This window comes from Pipistrellus hanaki (genome assembly GCF_964339955.1).
Source record: "Pipistrellus hanaki genome assembly, chromosome: 8".
Taxonomy (NCBI): domain Eukaryota; kingdom Metazoa; phylum Chordata; class Mammalia; order Chiroptera; family Vespertilionidae; genus Pipistrellus; species Pipistrellus hanaki.
The window spans coordinates 38,688,123-38,707,589 of record NC_140510.1 but is presented as its reverse complement, the minus strand read 5'-3'; the positions used below and the strand labels follow the sequence as shown (position 1 = coordinate 38,707,589).

Sequence of the window (19,467 nt, the reverse complement as noted above, 5' to 3'; positions counted from 1 at the left end):
TTCACAATGTTAAGTCTTCCTATCCATGAGCATAGTGTACACTTCCATTTGTTTGAATCTTTGTCAATTTCTTTCTTCAGAGCTTTACAATTTTTTTGAGTATAAGTCTTTTACTTCCTTGGTTAAATTTATTCCTAGGTTTGTTTGTTTGTTTTTTATTCAGTTGTAAATGGGATTGTTTTCTTAGTTTCCTTTCACCCTGGTGGTTTTAATTTAGACCTTTAATTACCATTCCAATCCTAGTATGGTAATTATATATTCTATTCCTTCCTTAATAAACATTGACAATTTATATTTTGCCAATAATTCACCCATCTCATCTAGGCTTTCAAAGTTCTTATAAAATTGCATATAGAATTCTCTTGAAGCTCAATTTTTTCAATACTGCTTTTTCATTCCCAAACTTGTACATTTTTGTTCTCTCTTCTTTCCTTTAGCAGGTCTTTGAAATATTTCTATATATTATTGTGTGTGGGGTGTTTTTTTTTTCAAGGAACTTGCTTTTGAGTTAATTTATTACTATTCTTTTCATTTTTAGCATTTGCCTTCCTTAATCCCCTTTGTTTCTTTGGACTGTTCTATTATTTTTAACATCTATATTAAGATCTTCTCTTATTTTGGATTTTCTCTGTAATAATGAAGACATTAAAACTATACATTTTCTTTTCTAATGCAAGTTTTCTCAGGGTCCATGTGTTTTGATATAAAACATTCTCCTTTCATTGCTTTTAAATTATTTCTTATTTAATCCAAAGGCTATCATAGAATGTTATCCTTAAGTTTCATGTACTTCTAACTTTCTGGTCACTTTGAAATAATCTATTCTTATTTTTGGATTATAATCAGAGTTAATGGGCTATATAACATTTCTACTCTTATAAATGTTTAGGCACCCACACCTAGTGAAAAAGCAGGCTGTGGTTGCGTTTTAAAAAGTGATGACCATTATAAAGTTTTTCCAAAGCTTTATTTTCATGGCAGGAGGTGGAGGGATCTGCTATCTTTCTTTGCCCATATTTTATTATTTTATGCACAAAAAAATTGAATTCTATAATTCCACTAACAAGTACAGCTGTCATAAATAGATTTTGAAACACACACAGCTGCTTTAAAACTGAGTTGGTAGAAGTAGAAATGGGAGGGGACACAGCAGTGTCTGGAACACTCAGAGTGCCGGGTAATGAGAAATAATACATTTTATACTGAAGGGAGATCTGATAGATGGAGGAAGAAAACTATTTTGAGAACTTCTGCTGTTTTGCAAAATGTTATATAATTGCTGATACAACCATAACATTCTCTAGAAAACAATTGCATTATTGACTAGGCCTAATCTTTTGGGGGAACATACTCTTAACTGGTACAAAATGAAAATGGCATGTGTGGTACATTTCTATTCTTTGTTACTTATTAATAAAGCCAATAAATAAAATGAATGGGAAATAGTTTGCCTCTAATTCTACTGGGAGCAGCTTTAGAAATCCAGTCTGATAGGCAGCTAATACACAATAGTGGAAGAAATCCTGGACTAAGTTAGGAGACTTAGTTCTTTCAGAAATAAAAACATTTCATGCATTTATATTTTAGCTTCCATATATGAAAAGGGGGCTCCTTCCACTCTGTAGTCTTTATATAAAGTTGATAAATGAATCAAAAGAGTTTATATATGAGCAATGTTTCTGAAACATGAAAGTAGATTCAAGTTTAGATTTGTGTATCAAGTACAAGGTGGTACTTAAATCATTTTATTCATTACTTTGCAAATGGTACATCCCTGTTTCCTGTTCCTTAACTTTGGGAGCAAGCTTAGGTCATCTACAATCAATCTATTTTAGAAGAAGCATTTGCAAAGCATCCAAAAGACCCCACTTTAATCATATCTGTTCTCATTTCCCCCCACTTGCTCTCTCAAGCAATTAGAGGCTGAGGGGAAAGTCCTGAAATTGTTTCTCAAGATGCAGATCTCTCCTGCTACCTTTAGACATCCTAGTGGGTTTCAAGGGTTCCCCTGATACGACTTTTCAAAAAGTGTGGTGCACCTTCATAATCAGGCTTTCCCTGAAATAGCAGAAGGGTCCAGAGTCTGGGTAACAAGGACGTGTATGTAAAAGCAGTAAGCCCTCTCTCCCTACACATCATCACCCACATTCCAACTCATTCTTGGCCCTCACTTAATTTGGGTCAAGTTAAAGCTTACAAGTCCCTTTAAAAGAAAGAAAAATCCCACAGTGATGCTGTTAAATGGAGGGGCAGGAGCTGTGGGAGAGAGAAGGCGAAGATGAACTTTGGGAGGACTCTTTCATTGTTTAGAAACCTTTAATTTGTTACCAAAACTGGTTCAGGATTTATATTATTCTCGATGTACATATGGCAAGTTTTTCTTCTGATTATCTGTTTTTCCCCCTAACTTATGCAACTATATAATAAACATTGCAAACTTACATGAAAAAAAACTAGTTAATTCCCTCAAGGCTTATAAATGTCCTCAGTCGTGGATACCATAATTGTCTGCTTTGCCAACAAGTTGGCCATATATGAATTCTTCATACAAAAAAAGCTTCTTTCTTTTCATCAGTTCCAGGAAGATAAAATAAAAAAGTAGGTGGCAAAAACAATTTGAGCCTTAGATTAGGGTTCTTTATATTTATATTTTTAAACCTACTAAAATAATCACCTAGCATCATCAGTGCTTAAACATGAAATATTAAACTTGTAATCACCAAGGAAATATGAAAGACATGTGTTTTATATTCCTTAATAAATCATAACCACAGAAATAATATGACCTGGGATGACCCCAAAATTATAGATTCCATTAAGGAAGGGCATTATCTTCTAGAAACAACAAAAATCATGGTTTAGTATTTTATAAGTTCTTAAGATTATTAAATGCTGAATGCCCACATAGTAGACAATGATTCCACAAGGATTAGAAAATATCATAAAATATTAAGGTTGTAGACTTCATATTTTATATGAAGAGACTGAGGAGTTAACATATTACTTCCAAAATCTATTTGACAATTATGCTTAAAGTTTAATGCTTCATAGGGAGTATTAATTTGTGTTCTGATTCATCTTTATTTGTCAGCATTTATGTGTATTTAATGGCCCAGAGAATTTTTCCAGAAAATTTTCTAATGTTAGTTATCACAATTATCAAAGCTGTTTATACGATTAATTTGCTGTTTAGAAGAACCATTTGCCACACTCAGATCATCTTTCTCAATATGCCTTCTCAGTCTGCCTTTAGAATGTTCCCCTGTATAGCTCCACTATGTAAAACAAATCCAAAGATGCTCATTACTACATAGATTATCTTTCTAGCACTATCTGGATAAGAGATATCTATTAGGTAACTCTCAGAATTATATATATATATATATATATATATATATATATATATATATATATATATATATATAATAGCAAATACAATGTTTAAAACACTATGAAAGGAGGCTAGAGAGAGTCTTGGCAAAAACTCAATTGTTGAATCTCTTCCAACAGGTCTTAGGAAGTATAAGCCCCATAGGGAGACTGCAGTCCTGGTGAAGAAACAGCCTTTATTGAATTCTGTGTTTTAAATTTGAGGCAGGAATAATAAAGTTCATTGTCAATATACAGGATTGATGAACAGAGGTTTGCTGGTATTCACATAGAAAATAATACGATAATAAGTAATAATATAAGAATAAACTCTGTTTTGCATACTCACAACTGTAAACTTACGTTTGCCTCACCCTGCATATATTTAAATTTAAGGACTTAATTATTAAAAAGTTAATAAGAGAGGAGACCGGTTTGGCTCAATGGATAGAGCGTCGGACTGCGGACTGAAGGGTCCCAGGTTCGATTCCGGTCAAGGGCCTATACCTTGGTTGCGGGCACATTCCCAGCAGGGGTGTGCAAGAGGCAACTGACCGATGATTCTCTCTCATCGATGTTTCTGACTTTCTATCCCTCTCTCTTCTTCTCTGTAAAAAATCAATAAAATATATTTTTTTAAAAAGTTAATAAGACTAATGTCATGTTGATGAGCACATATATATCAGATTAGAAGATGAAGGCTCACATTAACTTCAGCATCCATTCACTACTACATTGTATATTCATGCTAAGTTTAGAGAAAATTTTAATTCACATACTGCATAATAACAAATATTAACAATCTTGTATGCTTATCTCATTAGATGCATGTTACATATGTACATTTGAGGGAAGATTAACATACCTTAAATACTTCTGAATTCATGTTTGATCATGTTTGCTTCTTGCTTGCTATGGAATAGCTAATTACTTCCATTTTGGCTTTCTGTGTAATTTCTCTAAAGAATTTTATTTTGTTATAATAATGTTATCTTGCTTTATAATTGTTGGGCAATTCTTATTTGGATGTTCTTAAACTTTGGGTCCTAAGCTATGGAGTTGATTTAACAATCACAGAAAACATTTTATACTCACTTAAAAGAAAAAAATGTATCATTAATCTTACATAATTTGAGCATCTAAAGAGTTTCATCTACATAAGTTTAAGTAAAGAGAAATTAACCTTGCATTTATAAAATATTAAAGTGACTTATAGCATAATGAAGATTTTTACCAACCTGGAAAAAAAGTCTGAAACTCCAGGGAGTTTTAAAAATCTGCCCACATAACAGTTACCTTGAGGATTCATTTAAATACCCATTAGTATTAAACCCTGCATTATAAATATCTAAATTTGGCAGGAAAAGATGAGTGTAGGAACTTCTGGTTAAACCTATTAATTTTTTTTTTTTAATCTGGGAATTTAGAGAAAGGCTTGAGAGTAGGTATATTTTTAGAATATGTTTTATTTATTACTGTCTTCCATGACTACCATAGTGCCTGGTATCCTATCTAATAAAGAGAGAATATGCTAATTGACACTCATGCCATCACAAAGATGGCAGCACCCACAGCCAATAAGGAGGGAATATGCTAACTGACTGCTCCTCCCTCAAATATGGCGGCACCCACAGTCACAAGACAGCAGTGCCCAGTCCCCTCAGCCCCCCAGCTGCCCAGGGCCACCCAAAACACAAGACAAATGGCGGCTGTCCTGCTGCCTGAGGCTCAGGTAACCAGGACAGGGCCTAGACTTGCACTGCCTTGCCAGCAGTAGCAGCAGCAGAGGTGTGATGGGGGCATCACCTTCCCCTGATCGCAAGGTCGCCTCCCACCCCTAAGGGCTCCCAGACTGTGAGAGGGGGCAGGCAAGGCTCAGGGATCTCCCTCCAGTGCATGAATTTTCATGCACCGGGCCTCTAGTATAATAGATTATAAATATTTGCTAAAAGAATGAGAACTACATTTCTAAGTGTAGGCCATGAATATGGTTCTGGGTGATGCCCCAGGGTTTTTGAACTCACACTCAACTAATCAAACATTGCCTCTAGATGCACAATAAAAGGTGCTTTGTACCTGCAGAGTTTCAGAACATGACAGACAAGAAGGTTGTGTACATGATTTTAACAGTCACTAAACCAGCTTGTGTCCTGGTTTGTCCTTGTCGTAGCTGTTTTTTGTTTTGTTTTGTTTGGGTTTTTTTGCAGCCAGATCTGCTTGGCATGGTAAAATGCTAATATCTGAGTGCTATTTGAGGAAAGTTCCCAATCAGGTAATTCATCAGAGGAACTAAACCTCACAAAAAAAAAAAAAAAAGTAGCATGAGTAGGAAGGAAGAAAGGTTGGGACCAAAAGAATGGGGTTCCGTAGAGAAATATATATGTAAAACTTCCCTTTTCTTCCAACTCTTTTTCAGTGTTCTTCTACCTCTATTCCATTACATCTCCCTCTTCTCTAACTCTCCTTTATAAAAAAATTAAAAAAAAAAAAACACCTTTACTTAGCCCTGACCTGTGTGGCTCAGTTGGTTGGGCGTCATCCTGTGCACCAAAAGATTGCCACTTTGATTCAGTCAGAGCACATGCTTGTGTTGTGTGCAGTAGGCAGCCAATTGATGTTAAGCTCACATCTATGTTTCTCTTTCTCTCCCTCTCCCTTCCCCCCTCCCTTTAAAAATCAATAATATAAAATGACTAAAAGCTGCCTTTTCTTAGGCATAACTCAGATTCCAAAGCAAGCTGCTGGCTTATTTAGGACATCCAATGTTCTGGGGTAGGAAGATTTTTAATTAAAGAATACTAACTTATATTGAGTTTTATTTGATCTATGTAACTGACTTAAGAAAATCAGGTAAGGGCTAATACCACAGAAAAATAACTTAATCTACACAAATCTTTCATGCCAAGATCTGTGATCCTCTTCCCGTACAAATAAAGGCTTCTCCATGGAATACTTGGAGGTCATTCTTTCCAACCAGTCTCACTTCTAATAAGATGACTGTTATGAGATGGCAACATTTATAAAGGACACTTGAGAAGAGAATGATGTTGAAAAACTTTCCCAAGTTCCCTTTAAGTATTTGTGAGTGATTATCAGAATACTGGAATTCCAAGATCACACTTGTAAATTGATTTTACTAACTTCCTACTTTGAAAAAGAAAGTAAGACAACTTGCAGTGAAAACTTAAGTGCAAGTAAGCCAAAATATAATATTTAACACAATTCAGAAACAGGGAACAAAAGTTAGAGAAATGAGAGGACAAAGGATTCTTAAATTCTGTTGAGGAAAAGGAGCACAAAATTTAGTGGGGAATTTCTTATTTACCAGCGACCAAAGAAAATAATACAATGGGATCATATCTCTCAATTTTGAGCTAAAGAGAACATACCAGTTCTTCAGCAACAATAAATAGTTATGACCAAAAAAGGAAGAAAAGAAGGGAGGAAGGAAGAAGTAAAGGCTCAGAAGTGAAATGTCTATTGAACATTTACAATGCATAAAATTTACACGCATTATTGCATTTAATTGTGAGCATAACTCTGTCAAGTAAATATTAATTTTACAGTAGGAAAAACCAATGTCACAAATAGTAAGTGATGAAATTGGAACTTCATGTATCTGATTCTATAGCTCATAAAACACACTCAGAGAAATGAATATCCCCTACCTCCATCTCATCTGATCCTTCCAAAACAAAGCATGTGTGTATATGTATTCATGTACATAATTGTTCCTTCTATACACAAGCTACATTCAGAAAGTATAACAGAAATTTCATGAAAATGCCAGAAATAGCAGTTACAGGTTCAGCATTCTCATTTCAACTACTATAATGGTAGTAATATCTCCCCTATTTACACGAAATATAAAATGCCTTGTTGTACTTTATTATAGCCAAATAGTAAGAGGAAAATAGGCATATCTAATTTGTTACTTGCTGTACTGCTCTTTACAGTTTTATCTGTATGCGGGCATCTAAGAGTATGCTGAGGTCTCAACTTCAGGGAGGAAAGTAACATCATATGCAGAGGCCAGTGAACTGGGTTTTGTTTTTTTTTTTTCCTACTACAACACTCCCCAATAAAGTGGCCCATTTCAGAAAACAGTGTCCGAACCTATCTTCATTCCATCACTTGCCAAGGAATCCAATATAATAGTTTCAACAGGTAGAGGGGATCGGAGACCTAGAAGGTTGAGAGGAGCTGGGCTGTTGGGTCCCAGTGGGAAAAGAGCCTCCAGCTCCAAAGGCAGGAATGGGCAAAAACTAGGCAAGTTCCATATAGAAATCCAAGTAGGAAACCTGTCAGGAGTCTACGTATGTAGACGAAGCCTGAAAGCTATAGGTAAGGAAAGCGGTTTCAAATGAAGAAGGCTCCGTTCTTTTTGGGTCTGAGCCAGGTAACACGGAAATTTCAGCATAAAAGACTGAGTTCCTACAGCTGTGCAGAGCGGAGTGAGCAGTGTCAGACAATGGGCACGCAGGACAATGTTCAATATATTCTTATTCTCTGGCAAAGAAGCCCAGATGGATGAAGTGACTTGCACAAGCATCATCCTGTGGCAAAATCATGACCAGAACTCATATTCTATGGGTTTTCTTTTAAAGAGCCCTGACCCATTTCTGTGGGGGACCTTACAGTAAAGGAGACAAGATTGGAAATAGCGGTTGTGTTTCAGATGTCTCATTGATTCTCTCTTTGATCTGTTTGCACCATAATCACAGCCAGTCTGACCATTTGCATCACACAGGGCTTTACTGAACCAGGATCCCTGTGGCTGCTTTAATATTTAAAGTAATAATAATTGTATAATATAATCTAATTTGAAGTTCCTTCATGGGCCACATATATTTGAATTATCTATACAAATAATTCATGATTACTTTTAATTATATTGGACAGCAATAGGTTAACCCAAAAAGGTAGAAAATTCTAAAATTGCATTATTGGGAACTTGATATATGATGTCTTCTCCCTCTTACCCCCAAAATGTATATAAATGGATTTATTTTTACTGAAAGCCAACATTAGAATTAAAATCTATATATGACACCCTAAATAGTTAAATTCTTGCAGAGAAGCAAACATTGAGTTCCTTTTCCCACTGAATACTGGGAATTCTATAAAATAGCATACAATTTTATTCCATTTAAATTGAGTAGCACTTGTCACAAACTATTATTTATGTTTTCTACAAGTTTTAAATTAGTCACTGAATAGGTTGTCAAAATAGTTGCACTGGTTTATGTATGCATTGTAAATTCTGGCACAATTTCCAATTCTAAAAACTAAACTAGACATTAAAAGTATGATTTCTGTTCTTGTTCTCTATTTTCAGTGCTTACCACAATATTTAGTATTTAATAATGTGCATATGAAACAAAAATATTCCTAGTTCTGTTAACTAACAGCACTCTGGTATATGACCTTTGCAACTACAATGGCTATTTCTGAATTGTATTTTTACTAATTATAACTAAGACACATATGCCAGAGATAGCAATCCAAATTGACTTGAGATTCCTTCACAAAGTTGTCTTTCTAATTGTACTGCCTTTCATTAATTATGTCTTATTGTCACATTGTATTATATCTGTGCACAGCATGATGTTAAAGAACAGAAGGCAGGGAATGAGAAGCAGTGTGAAACGTTGTAGGCATTACATTTTAACGAGATAACATTTGTGTTGAGTCTGAATGCCTGCAGTTAATTCAGAGAACAAGTATTTTAGTTAAAAGTTTAACATGTTTAGCAAACCAAGTATTCATTAAGGTAGGCGAGGTAGAAGGATTGTGAGAGGTCCTGTGTGACAATTATCACGCCTGCGGTTCTGTGAGCAAGAAATATGTTTTATTGCAGGTGGAGGTGCCCTGTGTGCTGTGGTATGAAACTCTTTGCTTTTTCTCTTCAGGTCCTCAAGGGTTTCCCAGAATGTTTACAAGCTGACATTTGTCTACATCTCAACCAGACTTTGCTACAAAACTGCAAAGCCTTTCGGGGGGCAAGCAAAGGTTGCCTTCGAGCCTTGGCAATGAAGTTTAAGACCACCCATGCACCTCCGGGAGACACTCTGGTGCACTGTGGGGATGTCCTCACTGCACTCTATTTCTTATCCAGAGGCTCCATTGAAATCCTCAAAGATGACATTGTAGTAGCCATTCTGGGTGAGTGCTTTAGAACTGGATGGGGACAAAGTCAGTTACAAGCTGATGCGACGCGGAGTTTAAAATTACAGAAAAAAGGACTGATTTTATTTATTCATGAGTACAACTTAAGACTGATGGGTAATTTTAAAGCTTCATTTCCACTCATTTCAAATCAAATTAACCTCTCTTGACTCTCACTTTTCCTCTGATGTGTAAACCGTTCCATGACGCTCTTGTCCTTGGCAGCTGAGTAAGCATTTGATGGCCAATATACAAAAGTAGTCAGTATTATTTTCATCTTAGAAGATTTGGGATTTATGCTTGGTCCTTTTACCCCTTACATAAAATGTACATATTGTAAGTATAGTGGCTAGAATGTGCCAGTGCCCTGTACAACTGGGTTTATGTTCTGATGTATTTCACCTATTTGCCATGCACTTGAACCTGCTGTGTGCCATCCAATGGGATTACAAGAGCTATGACCTTGCAGTGAGCATATTATAATTAGCAATAAACTGGTTTGTGTGCAAAAGAGAGTCATCTGTCCAATTGGTCTCTTAAAAAATATATTAGGTCAGGGTGAACATAGCTAGGGTGTGCATGCTGACTGGCTTACTTTTTGCTCATTCACAGTCATGTAAGCTAATTGAAATACAAAGTCCAGGCTGGATTTAGTTGTGGGATTTTCTTTGATAATGCCTATACAAAACTGTAAAGAATATGAAGATGCTCCTTTTCTGTCTCCAAATCCACCTGAATTCTTCACAAGTTGTGATTGTTAATTCTATTTTTTAAGAGCTAAGATTATTTAAAGTTAATGTATTTGATCTCATATCATTTTTTACTATAAAGATATGGGATCTGATTTTTCTCATTCAATTCATATTTAAGGTAAGAAGACTCCAGCATATTTTTAATATTTAGGACTTTATTGTTTCAAAGTCTTTGATGGTTTCCATGGTTAGGTATATATGAACTTGCCTAACAAAAATAAAGTTAACAGCCCAGCTGCCGTGGCTCAGTGGTTGAGTGTTGACCTATGAACCAGGAATTCACAGTTCATTCCCATCAGGGCACATGCCAGGGTTGCGGGCTTAATCCCCAGTGTGGGGTGTGCAGAAGGCAGCCAATCAATGATTCTCTCTCATCACTTATGTTTTCATCTCTCCCTTTCCCTTCCTCTCTGAAATCAATACCATTATATTTAAGAAAAAAAAGTTAACAGATTCAAGGAGGTTTTTATCTAATTATGAAAAGAAGCTTCAGGATATATGTAAGCAAGTACTATTTTACACTTCCTTTGATGGTCTTTAAAAGTCATGTAATCAATAACCTTTCAATGGTTACTTAGTACATATTTCTCAGGCACAATTTTTTAAGTGTCTTGACATTCAGAGACAGAAAAAACTGCGTGGCCACAGCATTCATGAAAAATATTGCAGGGAATTTAAACACAAGTGGTGTGTAAAGATTTTGATTGGAGTCAGAATGCATGGATTTTTTCATAGTTACTCTCTCCCTCCCTTTACCCATCTAAGTAGGTCACCTTGACCTAATCAATTGAATTCTATTCCTCTTTCCATATTCATAAAAGTTGGATAATAATTAGCAATTTCTTTTTTAAAATATATTTTATTGATTTTTTTATAGAGAGGAAGAGAGAGGGATAGAGAGTTAGAAACATCGATGAGAGAGAAACATCGATCAGCTGCCTCTTACACACACCCTACTGGGGATGTGCCCTCAACCAGGGTACATGCCCTTGACCGGAATTGAACCCGGGACCTTTCAGTCCGCAGGCCAACGCTCTATCCACTGAGCCAAACCAGTTTTGTCAGCAATTTTTTTTATGAGGTTATTTGGGGTATTAATTTAAATAATACACCTAAACATTGACACAGTGCCTGGCACCTACTTAGTCTTCAGTGAACATTTGTTGCTGCTGTCATTATCAGCTTCACCATTGAGCAGGTGGCAAGGAAGGAGATGGGGAAGGCCCATTGGAAGCTAGACACTAAATTAACTCCAGGTTTGGCAAGACTGCAAGGACACACTTTTAGAATAAAGGCCATGTGGTAAGAAAGTATGACTGTGTATGTTGAGAAAATGTAACTAGATTATTAAACAATGGGATAAATCCATTAAAGCCAAATCCAAAAGTGGTTACTAAAGGAAACAGGGTATATTCAAATTGTACCCCTAGTCCTTTAAATGGGAAAGTGTTCCACCATAACCCCATGCTTAGCATCTCCTGCAGAGACCACCTTGAGATAGAAAGTTCATGAGTTGGACTCACACAGCTGTACTCATATTTCTGCATTGACAAAATCAGACCACATCTATATGACAAGGACTTTTTTTTAGCAAGGAGGGGATAGCAGACTAAGGCCATATTTGCTACTTCCTAATTGTTTAGCCAAAGAATCAAAACAAGAAAGTAGCTGGGTTTATACTAGGCCCAGTGCACTAAGAGGCAAATTCTACTCAGCAAACTAAGTATCGAATAGTTACTGTGAGGTGACTACCCAACAGTCTATTGGCCATGGGGTTTCATATTTGAAATCTTTAATTCAGAGATTAGTCCGTGGTTCCCTTCTATTGGGTCGGCAACTAAGTAATTGCGGATTTTTTAAAGAAAATCAAAGACAATTTTTTCATGGAACTAAATAACTTTATTCTGTAATGTATTGCCCATTTTTATCAATGACCTTTTGCCATCTTTCAGGCAGCATCATAATCCCACGTTCAAAAAACTTCTGGTTTTTATTAGCAAAAAACTGAATCAGGTACGATTTGACATCATCATTATTATTGAAATTTTTACCATTCAAGGAGTTTTGTAAAGATCGAAACAAAAAGTAATCAGATGGTGCAAGGTCAGGATTATATGGTGGATGTGGCAAAACATCCCAACCAAGCTCCATTAATTTTTGCCGAGTGACCAAAGATGTGTGTGGCCTTGCATTGTCATGATGGAATACAACACCTTTTTGATTTGTCAATTCGGGCCACTTTTCTTCAACTGCATTATTTAATTTCGTTAGTTGTTCAATGTAGACATCAGAATTGATCGTTCGGTTGGGTGGTAAGAGTTCAAAGTAGACAATTCCTTTGTAATCCCACCAAACTGATAACAAAACCTTCTTTTGATGAATATCAGCTTTTGATGTTGTTTGAGTTGGTTCACCTGGCCTGCTCCACGATCTTTTCCGCTTGATATTGTTGTAAACAACCCATTTTTCATCGCCAGTTATCAGTCATTTTAAAAATGGATCATTTTCATTACGTTTCTTTAGCAAATCGCAGCTGCTAATGCATTGCGTTAACTGTGATTCTTTCAGTTCGTGAGGAACCCATGTATCGAGTTTTTGAACATAGCCAAGTTGTTGTAAGTGATTTTCAATGCATGTATGTGATACATGAAGCTTCTCTGCAATCTCACGTGTTGTACTGTGACAGTCCGAATTGATTATTGCTTTGATTAGGGCGCCATCAACTTCAACTGGACGACCAGAGCGTTTTTCATCTTTGAGTGAAAAATCACCAGAACAAAATTTGGCAAACCAATTTTGACACTGCCGTTCTTTTAAGGCTTTGTCACCATAAACAGCACATAACTTTTTATGAGCTTGCGATGCGTTTTTCCCTTTGAGGAAATAAAAAAGCAAAATATGACGAAAATGTTCCTTTTGATTTTCCATTTTTCAACGAACGCCAAACGAAAACTACAAAACAGATCAAAAAACTTTTTTTATTGATTAACAGCTGAATAGCCAACTATCAAATAACAAAATGTGTTTTACATTTGTACTACGTCTGCAAACCTAAAAATTCAACTGAAGCCATATATGTGTGAAACCCGCAATTACTTAGCTGCCGACCCAATACTTTTACAAACACAAACAAAAAACAGTAATAACATTAAATTTAGATTTTTTAAATTCTGTTTGTTTTTTTTCTTTTTTAAAGGGAAAAACGATATATTTGGAGAAATGGTTCATCTTTATGCCAAACCTGGAAAGTCTAACGCAGATGTAAGAGCTCTCACATACTGTGATTTGCATAAGATCCAGAGAGAAGACTTGTTAGAGGTTCTGGATATGTATCCTGAGTTTTCTGATCACTTTCTCACAAACCTAGAGTTGACCTTCAACCTAAGACATGAGAGTGCAAAGGTATATGTGAACTGTGTGCTTATTTCTTGTGCTTTTGACATTTCATTTTATTCTTGGACTGCTCAAATACCTCTGAAAGGTCAAGCAAAATATGTGACAAAACTTTACCAATTCTGAATATTTGGAAGGAAAAGCCAACTTAATATTGAATTTCTAAATTATAGTGAATTAATTTAGCCTAATTACTTTCAAATATATTAAATAACTCTACGTAGGTCAATTAAATCTGACCTCTTAGGAACTCTTATGTGACATACTTGATATAAAATAGCTTTGGCTTATATTGGACAACCATTTGTAATAAATGGGTGATTCTAGAGTATTGAAAATTCTCTAACCAAAATTATCTTATATAGAGCTATTATTTATACCAGGCATTGGTTAGTAATGTCTTTTTTATAAAAAGTAAACTTATTTTACTTTATATCCATATTTAACACAATTTCCAAATCACATAGGTAAAAATTAATCAGGTTTATACCTGCATCAAAATTAGTGCTTCAAATGAATAGCATATAGTGTAGTAAAAATATTTTAAATGATTTTAAATAAAATCTTTTTAAATAAGTTTTATATCTCTCAGTCTCCTCCACTATGAACATATATCCTTATGATCTACCACTGTTTTAAAAATATAGAATTTATATAGCAGCCCACAATTTATTATTAGGTTATTCCTCCATCCTCCTCCCCCCTCCAAAACAAAAACAAAACAAACAAACAAACAAAAAAACTCCTGTTGTAAATATTCTTTTTCTTTTTCTTTTCTTTTTCTTTTTTTTGCCAGAAATAAAATGTTGGGCTTTGGAAACTTGCTAATGTATTTTAATGCTAACTAAATACTCTCTGGAAATAAAGATCCTCAAGTCAATAGTTCGGTAAAAGATGGTAGATTTAATTCTTCCTGGAGTTGCAGTCATTCCCATGTACTGTGAGAGACCTAAAAATGTTTAAAGTACTGTTGACATTCAATATTATTTCATTTTTAGTTTCAGGTATACAACATAATGTTTAGATAATTATACAATTTACAAAGTGATCCTCCTGATAATTCTAGTACCTACCTGGCACCATGCATAGTTATCACAATATCATTGACTATAATTCTTATACTGTACATTACATACCTTTTCCTTTTTCACTGTTTTGTACTTCTAGCTCCCTTCACCTTTTTCACTGGAATACCCAACCCTCTTCTCATCTAGCAACCCTGTTTTTTCTCTATATCTGAGTCTGTTTGTGTTCTGTTTGTTTATTTTGTTCTTTAGATTCTACATATAGGTGAAATTATATGGTGTTTGTCTTTCTCTGACTGGCTTATTTTACTTAGCATAATACCCTCTAAGTTCATCCATATTGTCCCAAATAATAAGATTCTTTTTATGGCCTAGTAACATTCCATTGTACATATGTACCACCACTTTTTAAAAAAATATATATGTTTTTATTGATTTTAGAGAAAGAGGAAAGGAGGAGAGAGATAGAAACATCAGTGAGAGAAACATCAATGTTGATCTGATGCCTCCTGCATGGCCCCTACTGGGGATTGAGCCCGAAGCCTGGGCATGTGTCCTGACTAGGAATTGAACCAGTGACCTCCTAGTGCATAGGTAGATGCTCAACCATTGAGCCACATCATCCAGACCCACCACTTCTTTATCCATTTGCCCATTAATGGGTACTTGGTTTGCTTCTATATCTTGACTATTGTGAATAACACTCCAATAAAAGTATGGTTGTGTATGTTTTCTACTTAGTGCTTTGGATTTCTTTGAACATATAACCCAGAAGCAAAATTGGTGGGTCATAAGGTTATTTTATTTTTAGTCTTTTGCAGAACCCCCATACTGTTTCTACAGTTGCTACACCAATTTGCAATCCCACCAATAGTGCACAAGGGTTTCATTTTCTTCAATCCTTGTCAACATTTGTTGTTTATTAATTTATTGATGATAGCTATTCAGAAAAATGTGAGGTGATATCTCATTGTAGTTTTAATTTGCACTTCTCTGACAATTAGTAACACTGAGCATCTTTTTATATAATATATATATTGGTTATCAGTATGTCCTCTTTGGAGAATTATCTTTTCAGGTCCTCTGTCCATTTTATAATTGGATTGTTTGTTTTCTTGGGGTTAAGTTGTATAAGTTATTTATCAATTTTGGCTGTTAACCCCTTATAGAATGTATTTTTGGTGAATATGTTCTCCTATTCAGTGTGTTTGTTGTGTGTTTTTTTTTTCTTTTCATTTTCTTGATGAATTTCTTTGCTGTGCAAAAACTTTTTAGCTTGATTTTTAAGGTCACTATAGTACTAGATTTCACATATAAGTGAAATCAGATAGTACTTGTCTTTCTCTGACTGGTTTATTTTACTCCATGATATCAAAAAGGGTAAGATTTTCTTTTTTTTGTGACTGAGCAGTATTCCATTGTGTAACTATACTACCTTCTAATCATTACCATGCAATTTAAACAGCACAACTAATTAAAATTAGTTCACTCTTTGTTTTTTCTGAAGTAATACACATTCTGCAAGGATTTTAAAAACTATTGTTGTTTTATTTTAACTTTACCAAGTTATATAAAAGATATTTCACATAAAGGAACATAGTCTCTAAATGTTGTCAGCATCATCCCCAAACATTTCTGATAAATTCTAAAACTATAATTTTGCATATGATGGAAATGGGAAGTGATAAAATGATTCTGTCAGTTTACTTTATAATTTAGAGACAATCATTAAGCAAAGCATCATGGCTATTTGCCTATAGACTAATAATTAAGTCTCACGGTGGTTGAAATCATATGAAATAGTGAACAGTTTACTGATAATAATTGTTTAAATTGAGTAATCTTCTATTTTATCTTATGCTCTATTAACAAAGACTGATCTCTTACTACGATCACAGTCCATGAATGACTCTGAAGGAGACAACTGTAAACTACGAAGAAGGAATTTATCATTTGATAGTGAAGGAGAGACAGGTAATTCATTCTATTTATAAAGTTCAACTGTAGAGCATGTGGTTATTAGCTCTTTTTACTTAATTGCTGATGTCAAGGGGAAACTTTTTTTTAGGTTTTAGAAAGGCAAATTCTTTGCTTTTATTCAGTAGCTAATGATATGGTTCCTGATTGACAGCTCTCAGCAATGTCATTCAACAAAGCCATCTGATACTAGTACCTACAATAACATCACAAGTAGAGAAATAGAGTGTGTTTGTTTGTTTTTAAAGAGGCCAATTAATAACAGCTGAATAACTATGGCTCAGAATTCTGAACAGAGTGTTCTGGGGAGAAGAGTCTTCTTACAGACTCAGTGTTTAGTCCCAACACATGCAGGACATGCATGAAGATGGTATTCTCTGAGGTACTTGCCATTCTTTGTCCTGTCTAGAATTTTCTGTCCTTTCAGCTACCCTTTACGTTTTACTCATAAATACAACAAATATACATTTAACATTTCATATTTTTAAAGAGCTACTCCATCTCTGAGAAACAAATGGTACAAAACAGCCCTTGTCCTCCAGAGAAAGATGATAAACCCTCTATTATTTCAAATATAAATACGAGGTGCTGTACCCAGAGTTCACAAACCTCAGCGGGAAGCCAAATGAGGATACTTCTATCTAATTGAGCCTGGGCAGATGGGAGAAGGCTTTCCTGAAGAAGCCTCCACTCTTGCCTCATGCTGATCCATCACACGTTCCAGTCTTCACCTTATTTGGCCGCTCGACAGAATCACTGTGAACCAATTCCCTTCTTCTTGTTGTGTATTTCTCTCTTGGCATCTGTGACTCTGCACTCCTCCTGTTTTCCTCCTACTCTCAGTAATTCTTTGAGAATTGTCACAAAATTATTATATTTTAAACTCAGCCATTAGTTATTAGAGTTCCTCAAGGCATGGTCCTGGGCCCTCTTTTCTTCTAATTCTATTTTTATGCTTACAGTCTTATGATATTCTCACATAAGAAGTGTGCATATTTAATCCAGGACCATCTAAGCTTCAACTTCATATACCCAACTGCTTATTAAACCATCAACTTGAGAGCTCAAAGGCAGCTCAAACTCAAGATTTCCTAAACTGAACTCACAATGTGCCCCTGGAAACCTGTCTCTCCATCAGTTGCTATGTCTTTCAGTGGCACTACCATTCAATCCACTGCACAGCCAAGTGGCCATCTCTGCCCCTTCTCTCAACCTCTCCATCAGCTCTGGCAACAAGTCTAATTATTGCTACCTCCAATACATCTCCATTTAGTCATCGAACTAGGTCCTTTTTGGTTTACTTCTTTCCATCTTCATGGCCACAACTCCAAGTCAAAATATCATAATCAGTCACCTGCAATACTAAAATGGCATCCCAATTTACCTTGATTCCCTCTGATTTATTCTCCACACTGGACAACTGGTAAACTTTTTTCTAAATGTAGTTAAGTTTATGTCACCCACTTATTTAAAGCCCTCTAAGGCCTTCACATTTCCTAAATTCTTAATAGGTGGTCTATGTCTACTTCTTCAGTCTTATCTGATACCACCCATTCTATCACTGCTTAACCTGGCCTTCCACAATCAGCTCTTCTCTTTTGCAACATTTCAGTTGTACTTTGTTTATTTGCACTGTTATTTCATAGATATTGTGTGCCACTAAATCATAAGCCCCATGAAGGTGGTAAATACTTAATCACCTTTCAGTGCTTGCCACACAATAAGAGTTCAACAAATACTTGTTGAAAAAAATTAATGAATCAATAAAATTTATGCATCTTCCTTTTGATTCTCTTCCTCCTTTTGCTTTCTTAATCCAAGTTCTTTTCTTGGCCCTCTTTTCTCTGAATTCTCGTTCAAGGGGAGCTCATCTACTAGCATAAATTAGCTCTATATTTCAAGTGAACTAAACTGCCCTCTTGTCCATGTAAACGGTTTCTGTGCTTTTGCTTATATTATTATCTTAATTGGACTTTTCCTCCCTGTCCTCAAACACACACACACACATGCAGCCACAACACACACTTTTTCATCCACTAACATTACATTTTTTTCAGTTGATCTCTAAAGACATATTCAACATAAATTCTTTCTTGACTTCCACAAATATTTAATTATTCTTTCTCTTAAGAATTTCCAAGGCACTTGCCTCTTGTTTATTGCTAAAAACTGCCCTGTACAGTAGTTATTGGTATATCTCTACCCAACTATAAGTTCCTTTAGCAAAAAAGAATTGATAAATATTTGTTGAATTGAGATAATTGTTGGATCCTGTGGCTGATTACAGATAGGTGATAATTTATTTCTTCAATATCCTTCATTCGTCTCTTGTTGACTTTCTCTAAAATCAGAACCATTACTGTCAAGTTGCTCTTCTATAGACTTAATCTAAATTCTTTATCCTGAAGTTCATCTCTTATTTTGATCTTGCTGGAAATGAAGAGCAGCTTGATAATGGTCTTCATATTATAATGAACCCCAAAGAGTTGAAAATTTATTAAACCTCCTCTTAATCTTGTTTTGATTCCATATTCTGAGAATTTGCACAATTTACACTGTGCGCATGCAACTAGACATTTTTATTGATCCTAAAAACTTTTTCCCTAATCACAGGCTTAGTCTATGACATTATTTTGTACAAAGTGTAGATAGTAAGGGTTTTGCCTGACTTCCTGTAGCTCTCTGACATTTCCTGGTGTTTTAGTGAGTAAGCACAATTTGGCTAATATGAAAACATAGTGAACTTTACTTATCCAGAGCCTGAGAGCCTAGTCTAGTCTTCA

The 19,467-nt window shown here is 35.2% G+C and overlaps 1 protein-coding gene across 6 annotated transcripts in view; it reads left to right on the top strand.

Annotated features, from left to right (window-relative positions):
* Window positions 1-19,467, top strand: part of KCNH7 (potassium voltage-gated channel subfamily H member 7) — a 397,831-nt gene that overhangs the window by 353,896 nt on the left and 24,468 nt on the right. For 3 of the 6 annotated variants that reach the window (XM_084891929.1, XM_084891926.1, XM_084891927.1), the window contains 3 exons: window positions 9,282-9,534; window positions 13,486-13,691; window positions 16,582-16,681. In XM_084891929.1, coding sequence (XP_084748055.1) covers window positions 9,282-9,534; window positions 13,486-13,691; window positions 16,582-16,681 — 559 coding nt within the window. The remainder of the gene's footprint in view (window positions 1-9,281; window positions 9,535-13,485; window positions 13,692-16,581; window positions 16,682-19,467) is intronic. The other 3 variants (XM_084891930.1, XM_084891931.1, XM_084891928.1) reach the window with 2 other exon arrangements.